At 40.6% G+C, this 17,638-nt stretch overlaps 1 protein-coding gene and 1 non-coding gene across 2 annotated transcripts; both read left to right on the top strand.

Moving 5' to 3' along the window:
• Positions 1 to 3,058: 3,058 nt before the first annotated feature.
• Positions 3,059 to 3,166, top strand: LOC112764550 (small nucleolar RNA R71). Its single transcript, XR_003183239.1, has one exon. It is a non-coding gene; the product is annotated as a small nucleolar RNA R71 (small nucleolar RNA).
• Positions 3,167 to 7,060: 3,894 nt separating this feature from the next.
• On the top strand, positions 7,061 to 10,275 carry LOC112723222 (uncharacterized). The gene is made up of 4 exons (XM_025774489.1): positions 7,061 to 7,685; positions 7,901 to 9,792; positions 9,909 to 9,913; positions 10,011 to 10,275. The coding sequence occupies exons 1-4, from the start codon at positions 7,061 to 7,063 to the stop codon at positions 10,273 to 10,275; spliced, it is 2,787 nt and encodes a 928-aa protein (XP_025630274.1).
• Positions 10,276 to 17,638: the final 7,363 nt, after the last annotated feature.

Here is a 17,638-nt window from a genome sequence, read left to right on the forward strand (position 1 = left end):
CCATTGGGCGCCCTCTTCACAAATGACTGTGAGGACTTGGTCCAACCTTTGATCAAAGTTGACCCTTCTAGTGTAAGGGTGTTCATCTCCTTGCATCATGGGCAAGTTGAATGCTAACCTTACATTTTCCGGACTAAAATCCAAGTATTTCCCCCGAACCATAGTAAGCCAATTCTTTGGGTCCGGGTTCACACTTTGATCGTGGTTCTTGGTGATCCATGCATTGGCATAGAACTCTTGAACCATTAAGATTCTGACATGTTGAATGGGGTTGGTAAGAACTTCCCAACCTCTTCTTCGGATCTCATGTCGGATCTCCGGATATTCACTCTTTTTGAGTTTGAAAGGGACCTCGGGGATCACCTTCTTCAAGGCCACAACTTCGTAGAAGTGGTCTTGATGCACCCTTGAGATGAATCTTTCCATCTCCCATGACTCGGAGGTGAAAGCTTTTGCCTTCCTTTTCCTCTTTCTAGAGGTTTCTCCGGCCTTGGATGCCATAAGTGGTTATGGAAAAGTAAAAAGCAATGCTTTTACCACACCAAACTTAAAAGGTTTGCTCGTCCTCGAGCAAAAGAAGAAAGAAGAGAGTAGAAGAAGAAGAAATGAAGGAGATGGAAATGGCTTTGTGGTTCGGCCAAAGGGGGAGAAGGAGTGTTTAGGTTTTGTGAAAATGAAGGAGTGAATAGGGGTTTATATAGGGGTGAAGAGAGGGGTAGGGTTCGGCTATGGGAGGGTGGGTTTGGGTCAGAAAGTGGTTTGAATTTGAATGGTGAGGTAGGTGGGATTTTATGAAGGATGAATGTGAGTGGTGAAGAGAAAGATGGGATTTGATAGGTGAAGGGTTTTTGGGGAAGAGGTGTTGAGGTGATTGGTGAATGGGTGAAGAAGAGAGAGAGTGGTGGGGTAGGTGGGGATCCTGTGGGGTCCACAGATCCTAAGGTGTCAAGAAAAAGTCATCCCTGCACCAAGTGGCGAGCAAAAATTGCTCTTCATGCCAATTCCGGCGTTAAACGCCGGGCTGGTGCCCATTTCTGGCGTTTAACGCCAACTTCTTGCCCTTTCCTGGCGTTTAACGCCAGTTTGGTGCCCCTTTCTGGCGTTAAACGCCCAGAATGGTGCCAGACTGGGCGTTAAAAGCCCATTTGCTAGCTTCACTGGCGTTTAAACGCCAGCAAGTTCTCCTCCAGGGTGTGCTATTTTTCTTTCTGTTTTTGCTTTTTCAATTGATTTTGTGACTTTTCATGATCATCAACCTACAGAAAATATAAAATAACAAAAGAGGATAGATAAATATAATAAGATTGGGTTGCCTCCTAACAAGCGCTTCTTTAATGTCATTAGCTTGACAGTGGGCTCTCATGGAGCCTCACAGATACTCAGAGCAATGTTGGAACCTCCCAACACCAAACTTAGAGTTTGAATGTGGGGGTTCAACACCAAACTTAGAAGTTGGTTGTGGCCTCCCAACACCAAACTTAGAGTTTGACTGTGGGGGCTCTGTTTGACTATGTTTTGAGAGAAGCTCATCATGCTTCCTCTCCATGGTGACAGAGGGATATTCTTGAGCCTTAAACACAAAGGATTCTTCATTCACTTGAATGATCAATTCTCCTCTGTCCACATCAATCACAGCCTTTGCTGTGGCTAGGAAGGGTCTGCCAAAGATGATGGATTCATCCATGCACTTCCCAGTCTCTAGGACTATGAAATCAGCAGGGATGTAATGGTCTTCAACTTTTACCAAAACATCCTCTACAAGTCCATAAGCTTGTTTTCTTGAATTGTCTGCCATCTCTAGTGAGATTTTTGCAACTTGCACCTCAAAGATCCCTAGCTTCTCCATTACAGAGAGAGGCATGAGGTTTACACTTGACCCTAGGTCGCACAAGGCCTTCTTGAAGGTCATGGTGCCTATGGCACAAGGTATTGAGAACTTCCCAGGATCTTGTCTCTTTTGAGGTAGTTTCTGCCTAGACAAGTCATCCAATTCTTTGGTGAGCAAAGGGGATTCATCCTCCCAAGTCTCATTACCAAATAACTTGTCATTTAGCTTCATGATTGCTCCAAGGTATTTAGCAACTTGCTCTTCAGTGACATACTCATCCTCTTCAGAGGAAGAATACTCATCAGAGCTCATGAATGGCAGAAGTAAATCCAATGGAATCTCTATGGTCTCAGTGGGAGCCTCAGATTCCCATGGTTCCTCATTAGGGAACTGATTGGAGGCCAGTGGACGTCCATTGAGGTCTTCCTCAGTGGTGTTCACTGCCTCTCCCTCCTCTCCAAATTCGGCCATGTTGATGGCTTTGCACTCTCCTTTTGGATTTTCTTCTGTATTGCTTGGAAGAGTACTAGGAGGGAGTTCAGTAATTTTCTTGCTCAGCTGTCCCACTTGTGCCTCTAAATTTCTAATGGAGGACCTTGTTTCAGTCATGAAACTTTGAGTGGTTTTGATTAGATTAGAGACCATGGTTGCTAAGTCAGAGTGGTTCTGCTTAGAATTCTCTCTCTGTTGCTGAGAAGATGATGGAAAAGGCTTGCCATTGCTAAACCTGTTTCTTCCACCATTATTGTTGTTGAAACCTTGTTGAGGTCTCTGTTGATCCTTCCATGAGAGATTTGGATGATTTCTCCATGAAGGATTATAGGTGTTTCCATAGGGTTCTCCCATGTAATTCACCTCTTCCATTGAAGGGTTCTCAGGATCATAAGCTTCTTCTTCAGATGAAGCTTCCTTAGTACTGTTTGGTGCATTTTGCATTCCAGACAGACTTTGAGAAATCATATTGACTTGCTGAGTCAATATCTTGTTCTGAGCCAATATGGCATTCAGAGTATCAATCTCAAGAACTCCTTTCTTCTGATTAGTCCCATTATTCACAGGATTCCTTTCAGAAGTGTACATGAATTGGTTATTTGCAACCATTTCAATTAGTTCTTGAGCTTCTATAGGCGTCTTCTTCAGATGAAGAGATCCTCCAGCAGAGCTATCCAAAGACATCTTGGACAGTTCAGTCAGACCATCATAGAAAATACCTATGATGCTCCATTCAGAAAGCATGTCAGAGGGACATTTTCTGATTAATTGTTTGTATCTTTCCCAAGCTTCATAGAGGGATTCTCCTTCCTTCTGTCTGAAGGTTTGGACTTCCACTCTAAGCTTACTCAATTTTTGAGGTGGAAAGAACTTTGCCAAGAAGGCATTGACTAGCTTTTCCCAAGAGTTCAGGCTTTCTTTAGGTTGTGAGTCCAACCATGTCCTAGCTCTGTCTCTTACAGCAAAAGGGAATAGGATAAGTCTGTAGACCTCAGGGTCAACCCCATTAGTCTTGACAGTGTCACAGATTTGCAAGAACTCTGCTAAAAACTGATGAGGATCTTCCAATGGAAGTCCATGAAACTTGCAATTCTGTTGCATTAGAGAAACTAATTGAGGCTTAAGCTCAAAGTTGTTTGCTCCAATGGCAGGGATAGAGATGCTTCTCCCATAGAAGTCGGGAGTAGGTGCAGTAAAGTCACCCAGCACCTTCCTTGCATTGTTGGCATTGTTGTTGTTTTCGGCTGCCATGTTTTCTTCTTCTTTGAAGATTTCTGTTAGGTCCTCTACAGAGAGTTGTGCCTTAGCTTCTCTTAGCTTTCGCTTCAAGGTTCTTTCAGGTTCAGGGTCAGCCTCAACAAGAATGCTTTTGTCTTTGCTCCTGCTCATATGAAAGAAAACAAAACAAGAAAATATGGAATCCTCTACGTCACAGTATAGAGATTCCTTGAGGTGTCAGAGGAAAAGAAAAATAGAAGGAAGAGGTAGAAAATTCAAACTTATCAATGAAAGATGGAGTTCGAATTGTGCATTGAGGAGTAGTGTTAGTCCATAAATAGAAAGATGTGAGAAGAGGGGAAGAAATTTTCGAAAATATTAAAAAGATTTTAAAAACATTTTGAAAAAATTTAATTGATTTTCAAAAACTTAGAGTGAAAAAGAAATCAAGTGTTTTTTTTTTGAAAAAGATTTTGAAATTAGAAATTAAAAAGATATGATTGAAAACTATTTTGAAAAAGATGTGATTAAAAAGATATGATTGAAAAGTTATGGTTTTAAAAAAAGATGTGATTGAGAAGATATGATTTGAAAAACAATTTAAAAAGATTTGATTTTAAAATTTAATGACTTGGCTAACAAGAAAAGATATGATTCAAACATTAAACCTTTCTCAACAGAAAAGGCAACATACTTGAAATGTTAAATCAAATCATTAATTGATAGCAAGTATTTTTGAAAATGGAAAGAAATTGATTTTGAAAAAGATTTGATTGAAAAGATTTGATTTGAAAAAGATTTGATTTTGAAAAATTTTTGAAAACTTGAAAAAAAATTTGAACTGAAAACAGAATCTTCCCTCTTGTGCCATCCTGGCGTTAAACGCCCAGAATGGTGCACATTCTGGCGTTTAACGCCCAAAGCACTACCCTTTTGGGCATTAAACACCCAGCTAGGCACCCTGGCTGGCGTTTAAACGCCAGTTTGCCTTCCTTACTGGGCATTTTGAACGCCCAGCTTTTTCTGTGTAATTCCTCTGCTGTATGTTCTGAATGTTCAATTCTCTGTATTATTGACTTGAAAAGACACAAATTAAAAATATTTTTGGATTTTTAATAATGAGGAATAATCAAAATGCAACTAAAATCAAATAACAATGCATGCAAGACACCAAACTTAGCAGTTTGTATACTACTGACATTAACAAAATGAGAATGCATATGAGAAACACAAACACTCAAGTCAAGAGAATTTAAAGATCAGAGTAATGAATTCATCAAGAACATCTTGAAGATCACTTAAGACACATGAATGAATGCAAGAAGAACAAAAACATGCAATTGACACCAAACTTAAAATGAAACACTAGACTCAAACAAGAAACATGAAATATTTTTGGTTTTTATGATTTTGTAATTTTTTTGGTTTTTTTCGAAAATTAAGTGGAGAAGAAAATAAAGATATCAAAATTCTTAATGAGAATTCCAGGAATCATGCAATGTTAGTCTAAAGCTTCCGTCTAAAGGAATTAGACATGGCTAGCCAAGCTTCAGCAGGACATTGCATTTCAAGAGATAAATTGATGAAAATCAATCAGCTTTGGTGATGATAAGAACATCACCTTGAAACACTAGAATTCATTCTTAAGAACTCTGAAGAAAAATGCCTAATCTAAGCAACAAGATGAACCGTCAGTTATCCAAACTCAAACAATCCCCGGCAACGGCGCCAAAAACTTGGTGCTGTTGCTGGATCAAAAATTTGGCACTGATGTTACCGGACCAAAAGCTTGCCGAAAACTCGAACAATCCCCGGCAACGGCGCCAAACACTTGGTGCACGAAATTGTGATCATCGATGGCGCCATCAACATGGTACGCACAATTGTAATCTCAACTCTTTATCACAACTTCGCACAACTAACCAGCAAGTGTACTGGGTCGTCCAAGTAATAAACCTTACGCGAGTAAGGGTCGATCCCACAGAGATTGTTGGTATGAAGCAAGCTATGGTTATCTTGTAAATCTTAATCAGGCAAACTCAAATGGTTATGGATGATGTATGAATAAAACATAAAGATAAAGATAGAGATACTTATGCAATTCATTGGTGGGAATTTCAGATAAGCGTATGGAGATGCTGTGTTCCTTCCGTCTCTCTGCTTTCCTACTGTCTTCATCCAATCATTCTTACTCCTTTCCATGGCAAGCTCTATGTAGGGTTTCATCGTTGTCAGTGGCTACCTCCCATCCTCTCAGTGAAAACGTTCAATGCACCCTGTCACGGCACGGCTATTTAGCTGTCGGTTCTCGATCATGTCGGAATAGAATCCAGTGATTCTTTTGCGTCTATCACTAACGCCTCACAATCGCGAGTTTGAAGCTCGTCACAGTCATTCAATCATTGAATCCTACTCAGAATACCACAGACAAGGTTTAGACCTTCCAGATTCTCTTGAATGCCGCCATCAATTCTAGCTTATACCACGAAGATTCCGATTAAGAAATTCAAGAGATAGACACTCAATCTAAGGTAGAACGGAGGTGGTTGTCAGGCACACGTTCATAGTTGAGAATGATGATGAGTGTCATGGATCATCACATTCATCAAGTTGAAGAACAAGTGATATCTTAGAACAAGAACAAGCCGAATTGAATAGAAGAATAATAGTAATTGCATTAATACTCGAGGTACAGCAGAGCTCCACACCTTAATCTATGGTGTGTAGAAACTCCACCATTGAAAATACATAAGAACAAGGTCTAGGCATGGCCGTGAGGCCAGCCTCTCAATGATCTAAGATAGCATCAGAATAAAGATAGCTACCGATATATGAATACAATAGCAAAAGGTCTTATTTATAAAGAACTAGTAGCCTAAGGTTTACAAAGATGAGTAAATGACATAAAAATCCACTTCCGGGCCCACTTGGTGTATGCTTGGGCTGAGCATTGAAGCATTTTCGTGTAGAGACTTCTCTTGGAGTTAAATGCCAGCTTTTGTACTAGTTTGGGCGTTTAACTCCCATTCTTGTGCCAGTTCCGGCGTTTAACGCCGGGCAGTTTTGAGCTGATTTGGAACGCCGGTTTGGGCCATCAAATCTTGGGCAAAGTATGAACTATTATACATTGCTGGAAAGCCCAAGATGTCTACTTTCCAACGCCATTGAGAGCGCGCCAATTGGGCTTCTGTAGCTCCAGAAAATCCACTTCGAGTGCAGGGAGGTCAGAATCCAACAGCATCTGCAGTCCTTTTCAGCCTCTGAATCAGATTTTTGCTCAGGTCCCTCAATTTCAGCCAGAAAATACCTGAAATCATAGAAAAACACACAAACTCATAGTAAATTCCAGAAAAGTGAATTTTAACTAAAAACTAATAAAAATATACTAAAAACTAACTAAAACATACTAAAACATACTAAAAACAATGCCAAAAGGCGTATAAATTATCCGCTCATCAGAGAGCTAATTGGGTTCTCTGGAGAGAGAGTCCCATCATGGGACACATATGGCTAAAGACCACAATGGGAGAAATCCCTATGTCAAAATCAATTGATATTCAATACCTAATAGTAGACTGTTATAGCCCTTACAATATTATAATTGGAAAACCCGCTCTGAATATATTCAGAGCAGTGGTGTCCACGTTACACCTGTGTGTTAAGTTCCCAGTGCAGGAAAACAAGATAGCTACGGTATACGCCGACCATCAAGAAGCTCGACAGTGCTACAATGCTAGCCTAAAGCTAACCCAAACAAAACAAGAAGCTCGGACTCAGGTTCAAGCAATCCACACTTCTGCAGACACAGCGACACTGGCCGACCTCGACCCAAGGGAAGACCTCGGTGAAAGACCTCGGCCAATGGACAACCTTCAACAAATAACACTAACAGCAGATGACAAACAATACACATACATTGGAGAAGCATTAGAAGGGGAAGACCGAGCAAGACTTATACACATACTATGCCAAAATGCCGACCTATTTGCATGGACACCAGATGACATGCCAGGAATAAATCCAGAGGTCATCTGCCACAAGTTAGTAATCGACAAAATAGCCCGACCAATAGCACAGAATAAAAGGAACCTCGGAGAGGAGAAAAGGCAAGCAGCACTGGAAGAAACCAAGAAGCTCCTCAACGCAGGTTTCATCAGAGAAATTCGCTTCACCACATGGTTGTCCAACGTGGTAATGGTAAGGAAGAATTCAGGTAAATGGCGCATGTGCGTCGACTTTACAAACTTAAACAAAGCTTGCCCTAAAGATGCATATCCATTGCCTTGCATTGATAAATTAGTTGATAACGCTTCTGGTTTCAAAGCCTTGAGTTTTATGGATGCATACTCTGGTTATAACCAGATTCTGATGCATCCAGAGGACCAAAGCAAAACGGCTTTTATAACAGAACATGGAAACTTTTGTTACAAGGTAATGCCTTTTGGCTTAAAGAATGCAGGTGCGACATATCAACGGTTAATGGACAAGGTATTCAACAGCAGATAGGCCGGAATATGGAAGTCTATGTAGATGATATGGTAGCAAAAACACCAGCACAAGGGTCACACTGTGATGACTTGGTAGAAATATTCAAACAACTCCGAGCATACAACATAAGACTCAATCCGGACAAATGTGCTTTCGGAGTCCAAGGAGGGAAATTCCTCGGATTCATGCTAACCTCGCGAGGCATCGAAGCCAACCCAGAAAAATGCAAAGCCGTACTAAACATGACAAGCCCAAAAACGGTGAAAGAAGTCCAACAACTAGCAGGACGAATAGCTGCCTTATCACGTTTCCTACCTGCAGTGGAAAACCGATCTTATCATTTCTTCCAGACATTCTCTAAAGGCAAAAAGTTCACCTGGACAGACGAATGTGAGAACTCTTTTACCGAACTCAAACAAAACCTAACATCACCACCAATCCTCCAAAGACCAGAGACAGGTAAGCCATTGTGTTTATACCTATCAGTATCTAACCATGCTATAAGCTCGGTATTAGTAACAGAAACAGGAAGAAAGCAAAACCCAGTATACTTCATCAGTAGGGTGCTACAACCAACAGAAACAAGGTACCCGAAGATAGAACAATTGGCACTGACACTAGTCACCACAGCAAGAAGACTGCGGCACTACTTCCAAAGCCACACAATCATAGTACGAACAGACCAACCGCTAAGGCAGATACTAACCAGACCCGAGCTCGCCGGCAGACTAATAAAGTGGGCGATCGAGCTCTCTGAGTTTGATATTCAATACGAACCAAGGAAGACACTGAAGTCACAGGTGCTAGCCGACTTTATATCGGAAATGACTAACGATACACAATATACAGAGGTCAGTTGGAGCATGCATGTGGATGGAGTGTTAAACAAAGAAGGCAGTGGAGCAGGAATACTACTGATGGAAGGGAACAAGGTGGTGGCCGAGCAGTCACTGAGGTTCCGCTTCAACGCAAGCAACAATCAGGCGAAGTACGAGGCCCTACTCGCTGGACTAAAGCTTGCCCTACAACTACAAGTACCCCGAATAACAGTTTACTGTGACTCTTCATTAGTGGTGCATCAAATAAAGGGCGAATTCCAGGTAAAAGATCCTTTGTTAGAAAAATATTGGCTCATAACAAAGGATCTCATTTCGAAATTTAGCAAATTTGACATTATTCATGTGAATCGAGAACAAAACACCAGGGCCGACGTGTTATCCAAGTTAGCCACGACTAGGCAAACCGAAAACACATCGGCACTGTCCCAGCTAACACTTAACAAACCAAGTTTTGAGCAGGATACAATTTTAAGTATTATACAGATACCAGATTGGCGAACACCTTTTCTTGACTATATCAACACAGGCACCATGCCAAATGATGAACCGAACTTGCCGCTCTTCCGAAGAAGAGCAAGCTTCTATACAGTGCTCGGAAACACCCTATACAGGCGAGGACATTCCCAACCACTACTCAAATGCATAAGCAACAAAGAAGCCGAGAAAGTTATGGCAGAAACACACGAAGGAGTTTGTGAAAATCACATTGGTGGCCGAGCATTAGCCGCAAAGATATTGCAAACAGGATACTATTGGCCGACGATAAAAAGGGACTGTATTTCAAAAGTAAAAGCGTGCGATAATTGTCAAAAGCACGCCACACTCTCCGAAACCCCGGCCGAAGAGCTCCACACCATAAAGGTAAGATGGCTTTTCGATAGGTGGGGATTGGATATCCTCGGACTTTTTCCGAAAGCGCCGGGCCAGGTAAAGTTCTTTTTGGTATCAATAGATTATTTTTCTAAGTGGATAGAAGCACAACCACTGGCACACATAACGACAGAAAAAGTGCAATCTTTTTTATTGAAAAATATCATATGCAGATTCGGTATCCCAAGAGAGATAATCTCGGATAACAGAAGACAATTTACAGATCATAAGCTCGCTGCCTTTCTAACAAACTTTAACATCAAACATCATTTCAGCTCAGTAGAGCACCCACAAACTAACGGACAAGTTGAATCAGCTAACAGAATTATCTTGCAGGGATTAAAGAAAAAGCTCAGCGAAGCTAAGGGAGAATGGGACGACCTCATTCCAGAAATCCTATGGAGTTATAATACCAGCATTCAGTCTGCCATAGGAGAAACTCCTTTCAAACTGGTATATGGCGCAGAAGCACTCATTCCAATAGAGATCAGCGTCCCAACATTAAGGACCGATCTCTATGACCAATCCAACAATTTGTAAGCTCGGGCAGCCGAGTTGGATCTTGTAGAAGAAGAAAGAGATATCTCAGCCATAAAGCAGCGAGCCAGAAAGCAATACATAGAGCGGAGACACAACAAAAGAGTCGTTCACAGGTCCTTCAACAACGGAGACCTCGTACTCAGACGGACAGAAGAAGCTCGGAAACCTCCGGGACATGGCAAATTAGCCGCAAATTGGGAAGGACCTTTCCAAGTCCTTCAAAATCTCGGAAAGGGGGCTTACAAACTACAAACCCTCAAAGGAGATCAACTTCCAGGAACATGGAATATCTCCTCCCTAAGGGGATATCAATCATAGTATAACTTGTAAATTCGCGAATGATGGTACTCTTTTTCCCCTCCGAAGGTTTTCTCCTAAAAGACATGGGTTTTACTCGGAGAAGGGTTTTAACGAGGCCAGATGCAACAAATCATTGTACCCACACAACTTAATGTGCAATCAAAACAGTTTTCATCCTGACAGTTAGCATACATTTCAGTTAATAAACACTCCAAATTATCCGAGCATTATCCTCGGAACCCTAACATCACGAACCGAGCATATTTCCCGGAAAACCTCCACCATAAAAAGAAGTCAAAGTTTTTCCAAGGAACAAACTAATCCGAGCTTCATACTCGGAATTCAAAATGCGCATACTGAGCACATTACTCGGAAAAAATACAAACAAATGAAACAAACTCAAACGAATCCTGAGGGATCACTTTACCATAACCCTAATATATCAGAGCCACAGCTCTCCTTATCAACAATACACCATACAAGAAATGACTGCGGTCATCGTCAACACATACAAGTATTATCACAATACAACATATCATAACTTGGGAAAAACATCATATTATATAAAAAGCAGTCATTGTCAGGCCGAGCTGCGTACTCAGGAAACCAAAATACTACTACCAAGGATAGTACTCGAAATCCTTCAACAAAGCCAAAACAATTCACAAGTTCAAAACCTATTGCACCATATACAAAATGAAGCATAAACTATAAACCTAATCTGCTTTATCACCAATGCTTGACCCCTCACTCCCACTTCCAGCAACAGCCTCATCTTCTATGAGTTCACCATTCACAACCACCTTCATAACATCAAGCTTTGAAGAATCAGCTTCCGGATATAGCACCTTAACCTGGGAAACAGCACGCTCAAAACCTTGAGCAAAAGCTTCATAGATTCCACCCTCTAATTCTTTGATCCGAGCAGAGAACTGATCATTCTCGGATTCCAAGATCTTCAACTTTTCAGACGAAGTTTTCTGGAGATTCCTCTCATCAGCCAACTCCAACTCCTTCTTCTCCATGGAGGCAGAAAGCTCGGCTATCTTTTGGTCTTTCTTCTGGATAATCCCAGACAGCTCTTCTACACGAGAAGCCTTATTTTGCTCCCGATCCAGGGCGAGTTCCTAAGTTCAGCCAATGGCAACAATCCGGGCACCAATCACCTACGAAAACGAAGACAAGTAAATATAGGGCATCAACAAAAATTCACAAAACACAACAAAATAATCTATACCTTAAGAAATCGGCTAACACCAGCTCGGCCAACCTCGTCAATCATTTTCATGTCATCCAGAAAACAACAAAGCTCATCAGCCATGGTCCCAAAAGGATACAACTTCGCCCACAGAAATCTAGCGTGCATGTTCTCATCATACCCATGAAGTCGTTTCTGTGATTCATAAGCAGACTCGACCATCTGCAGAATCATAGACGACTCCCCCTTACCTTCTAAGACCTCGGCAAGGCTACCTTGACCTTGCCCTCTCTTCCTCTTTTGCTTTTGCTCTAGGCCATGATGAATCAAAACAGTGGTGCACGAAATTGTGATCACTACAACTTCGCACAACTAACCAGCAAGTGTACTGGGTCGTCCAAGTAATAAACCTTACGCGAGTAAGGGTCGATCCCACAGAGATTGTTGGTATGAAGCAAGCTATGGTCACCTTGTAAATCTTAGTCAGGCAAACTCAAATGGGTATGGTGATAAACGCATAAAACATAAAGATAAAGATAGAGATACTTATGTAATTCATTAGTAGGAATTTCAGATAAGCGTATGAAGATGCCTTCCCTTCCGTCTCTCTGCTTTCCTACTGTCTTCATCCAATCCTTCTTCTTCCTTTCCATGGCAAGCTTATGCAAGGGTTTCACCGTTGTCAGTGGCTACCTCACATCCTCTCAGTGGAAATGTTCAACGCACCCTGTCACGGCACGGCTATCCATCTGTCGGTTCTCGATCAGGCCGGAATAGAATCCAGTGATTCTTTTGCGTCTGTCACTAACGCCCCGCCCTCAGGAGTTTGAAGCACGTCACAGTCATTCAATCATTGAATCCTACTCAGAATACCACAGACAAGGTTAGACCTTCCGGATTCTCTTGAATGCCGCCATCAGTTCTAGCCTATACCACGAAGACTCTGATCTCGCGGAATGGCTGGCTCGTTTGTCAGGCGAGCACTCGGTTGTCAGGCGATCAACCATGCATCGTGTATCAGGAATCCAAGAGATATTCACCCAATCGAAGGTAGAACGGAGGTGGTTGTCAGTCACACGTTCATAGGTGAGAATGATGATGAGTGTCACGGATCATCACATTCATCAAGTTGAAGAACAAGTGATATCTTAGAACAAGAACAAGCGGAATTGAATAGAAGAACAATAGTAATTGCATTAATACTCGAGGTACAGCAGAGCTCCACACCTTAATCTATGGTGTGTAGAAACTCCACCGTTGAAAATACATAAGAACAAGGTCTAGGCATGGCCGAATGGCCAGCCTCCCAATGATCTAAGAACTAGATGTCCAAAGATGATCAAAGGATCTAAAATAATCCCAAGATGAAAATACAATAGTAAAAGGTCCTACTTATAGAGAACTAGTAGCCTAGGGTGTACAAAGATGAGTAAATGACATAAAAAATCCACTTCCGGGCCCACTTGGTGTGTGCTTGGGCTGAGCATTGAAGCATTTTCGTGTAGAGACTCTTCTTGGAGTTAAACGCCAGCTTTTATGCCAGTTTGGGCGTTTAACTCCCATTTTGGTGCCAGTTCCGGCGTTTAACGCTGGAATTCCTGAGGGTGACTTTGAGCGCCGGTTTGGGCCATCAAATCTTGGGCAAAGTATGGACTATCATATATTGCTGGAAAGCCCAGGATGTCTACTTTCCAAGAGAGCGCGCCAATTGAGCTTCTGTAGCTCCAGAAAATCCACTTCGAGTGCAGGGAGGTCAGAATCCAACAGCATCTGCAGTCCTTTTTAGTCTCTGAATCAGATTTTTGCTCAGGTCCCTCAATTTCAGCCAGAAAATACCTGAAATCACAGAAAAACACACAAACTCATAGTAAAGTCCAGAAAAGTGAAGTTTAACTAAAAACTAATAAAAATATACTAAAAACTAACTAGATCATACTAAAAACATACTAAAAACAATGCCAAAAAGCGTACAAATTATCCGCTCATCAAACAGCAGGACCTTTCCCAACATTAGATGAAACCTCCTTCTCTCCTTTCTTGCGCTGATTAAAGAAGAGCTTCAAACCTGCCGTGGTAATGGCAAGAGCTTTCTCACCTGCAAATCAGAAAACAACCAAGATAAGGAACATCATATCAAAACATCAACACAGAACAAATGCAATAAAACAGATTACCTATGTGATCATACACAGCCTGCCTATCAGTATCCCATTTCAACATCTCGGCAACAGATAACAAACCTTTCGGACCCAAGGATTTAAACAGAAAATCCATCACAATATCATCATCAGGCAGCCTATCATCTACGTCCAAAGCTTGATACGGCTCGGAACACCAAAACAACGGAAACGTCTCAACTAAATGCTCATTTAAGTAAAACGGGAAGTCTTCAGGAACACTCCTAACCTTAACAAACATGGATTTAAAATCCTTAAACGAGGACTTATACAGGCCAAACACAGCACTGCGAGGATAACTGCTAAGATTAACCCACAACCCCTTATTCACCCCCTTTGCCTGGAACAAAGAGAATAACAGCCTCAAAGACGGCGGACACTCCAACAGTTCCATCAAGACCTCGAATGCACGAACAAAACCCCATGAATTAGGGTGAAGCTGGGTTGGAGCACAGTTTAACCAATACAACACCCCACACTCAAAATCGGTAAAGGGAAGCCTCACACCCAACTCAGTAAATAAACAACTGTACATAAAAAAGAAAGACCAATCGTCACGCCGGTGGCATACTCGATCATCTCTTTCACAAGGTAATAACTCTATTTTAATACCACTACCCACCCTGACCCAAGAATTCGAGCCCAACAGCCTCACTGACTCTTCATCATCAAACTGGGAAACATACCTCTTCACTCTAGGATCCACCCAATCGTATAGATCACCCACATTACAGTCCTCCATCACAAGAAACAAAGCAAGAAAGAGAGAAGAGCAAAGAGAAAGGGAAATAGAGGAGTAGTTAACACTGACCTTTTTTACTCATTCCCAGTCAAGCAGAAAACACAAACTTTTTTCCTTTCTCGAGACAGAGAGGTATGAGGAAACGAAGCAATGAAAACTACAAATGACACAAGGCACAAAACGGTTACAAACCCAGAGCATTTAAGTCAATGTTGTTAGAAACAAGAAGCATTAAACCCACTACAAAAACCAATGGATAGGGGTGCCTAGAAAAACGGAGTAGTTTCACATCAATCATGTCACAATGGCACGTAACACGAGGAAGCTAGAAACATTTTACATTCTGAAGCAGAACCAAGCCGAGCTTGGGGGCTACAAGGGCCATAAGCGACAAACAAATTCGGCAACCGAGGATTACGGTCCTCTTTGTCCGAAAGCTCGCCTTAGTCCTGTCCACACCAAGGCAAGCTTGGGGCCTATGATACGTAACCCTTATCCTCGGTTGCACAAAAAGCTCAACTCGTGAGCCAATAAACTTGGTCCCGTACCAATCGCCCGATATGCTCAGCAAAAAGACAGACCGGAATAGCCTCACCCATTCGAAAACAAGAGACGTGCCTAGCAAGCCTAAGGCACCAAAACAGAATATCATAACCAACCTACAAACTAGGACTGACCCACATGAAAACGGTAAAACAACCCCTATAAAGCTGAACTAATATTCCCGGCTTTAATGAGGTTCCACTATCATTTTTCATACTCATTTATTCACTCTCACTTAATTACTCTCTCTCTCTCTCTCTTTTCTGAGATTATTACTAACTTGAGCGTCGGAGTATCCTTTGCAGGTATTTCCGCCGCGGTGTTTGACCATTGGCCGACGTAAAGCTCTTCCTCGCAATTGACGACTTGCCCAGAAGCGCTTAAGCTTGGCCTACCCAGTGTTCGGACGAATCAATTATTATTATTATTATTATTATTAGTAGTAGTAGTAGTAGCACCCCTCTAAACCCTATTGAATTTTTCACACATCTTGCCTGTTATATCTAAGAATAAAATGAATAAAACTCACATAGTTAATCACTGCATATACTATAGCTACCTTTAACATGTTAATTAATTATTGATAGCTGATGATGACTCACTATAAGAGACACGTCGAATAGCGGCGGTTTTTATAGGGATTTGTGGCAGTTTTTAACCTCTGCAAAACGACATACCAGTAGTTTGACAAGCGTTATAAGTTAGGGGTGGAGATTTGATTTTACGGCGGCTCTAAGTTCTAAGGAACCGTTGTTACAACCGCCGCAAAATTAAATAACTGATTTTGTGGCAGTTTCAAAACTGCCACTATTTAGTCAGTGGATTTTAAAAAAAATTGAGGCTTTTAAAATCGCCGCAAATCTATGAGGTTTTTTTTAATAAAATTTGACAGTTTTGATCTACCACAATTTCATACATCAGCTTTTAAAAAACCTGACTAATTATAAGTGGCATTATTTGAAAAGGGTGTACATTCTAATTGCAAAAACTTTTCAAGAGCCATTTTTTCCTTTGTAAATAAAAAATACTTAATCAATTAAATGTTCAGCTGCAACTGCCAACACATACAAAGCAAATGTAAATGGCGTCAATGATGCTGAATTCATAAGTGGCTAATTAAGGATCAAAGCTTACATCGGAAATGAAGTTCTTCATATTCAAGTTTGCTTCAGATAGCATTGATTTTTACAAAATCATAAAAAGAGAAAAAGTATTAAAAAAACAACTTAAAAAGAATACTTAAAGATGATAAGAAAAATAAGATTCTTACACCAGCAACTTCTACAACTTTTTTATGTGACCAAATCTCTGTCGTACCGGCAAAATTGTTCTATGACTACTACTACACTTACACTTATGCTTCCTTCAATTACAATAAAAACCACCTATTAACAAATTCATTATGAATCAATAACTTCTAGTGCTGAATAGAAAATTCAACAACTGCTAATTCAATCAGATATCTTTTCCTTAAAGCAACATGGTTATTAAGCTTAGTTACTAAGCAACATAAGTTAAAACCCCAAGTTCATAAAAATCCATAAAAATATGCTAATTCCAAAATCTAAAAAGGTAGAACCACCATGTTTAAGGAATCATTGTCATCATCCTCACCCATAGTTTGGTCCTCCCTCACAAATTAATAATCTATTCTTAAATTAACATCAATTATTGCATTTAGTGAGAAAAAAAACAAATAAGCATTTCACCAAATACCTGGAGTGCTTGAGAATTTGAAATAATTCAATTAAGAGAACTAAAACTCATTGAACATTGTTACATCAAATAGTAAAGCATTCACAATATACAAATGAAAAACAAATAAATGAAGTGAAAATGCAAGGAAAAAGAGAACCAGAAACTGAACATAATAGGAGAGCAACCATCAGAGAGCAAATAAATAAAGTGAAAAAGAAAGAAGAAAGAGAACCAGAAATTGAACATAATAAGAGAGCAACCATCAGAGAGCAACGAACCATCAACTCAACATAATTGTGCAAAAACTACAATAGATTAATTAAAAGATAGAAGATACCTACATCAGCTCAATAGAAGATCTCTCATTAGTGATATCCTCAAGGTCATTATAAACAAGCCCACATGATCAACAGAAAATTTAAGGAAGGTCATCTTGAGTGCAATTTCAATTGTAATAGATCCATTGCCAGAAAAATATGCTCGAGAAGCCCAATCTGCCGTGGAAATACAATTTCATTAAAAAATCAAGAATATAGATCATGCTGAGTAGCAAGCTATGTCGGTTCAACCTCAATCACAAACCCTTCAAAGCAAAAGGAAATAAAATGTGCTACATTATATATGTGCAAGCTTATATTCCACATATCAAAAGATTCCAACATACATGTAGCATAGCTTTTATTTTATTTATAAAGAAAAGAGCAA

Source organism: Arachis hypogaea, chromosome 2 (genome assembly GCF_003086295.3).
Source record: "Arachis hypogaea cultivar Tifrunner chromosome 2, arahy.Tifrunner.gnm2.J5K5, whole genome shotgun sequence".
NCBI lineage: Eukaryota > Viridiplantae > Streptophyta > Magnoliopsida > Fabales > Fabaceae > Arachis > Arachis hypogaea.

Excerpts from the sequence above, each read along its gene's own strand:
- LOC112723222 (XM_025774489.1), top strand. The coding sequence starts at position 7,061 with ATGGGAGAAATCCCTATGTCAAAATCAATTGATATTCAATACCTAATA. Across the intron at positions 7,686-7,900 it reads CAAGAAGCTCCTCAACGCAG|ATTCTGATGCATCCAGAGGA; the intron begins GTTTCATCAGAG and ends GGTTATAACCAG.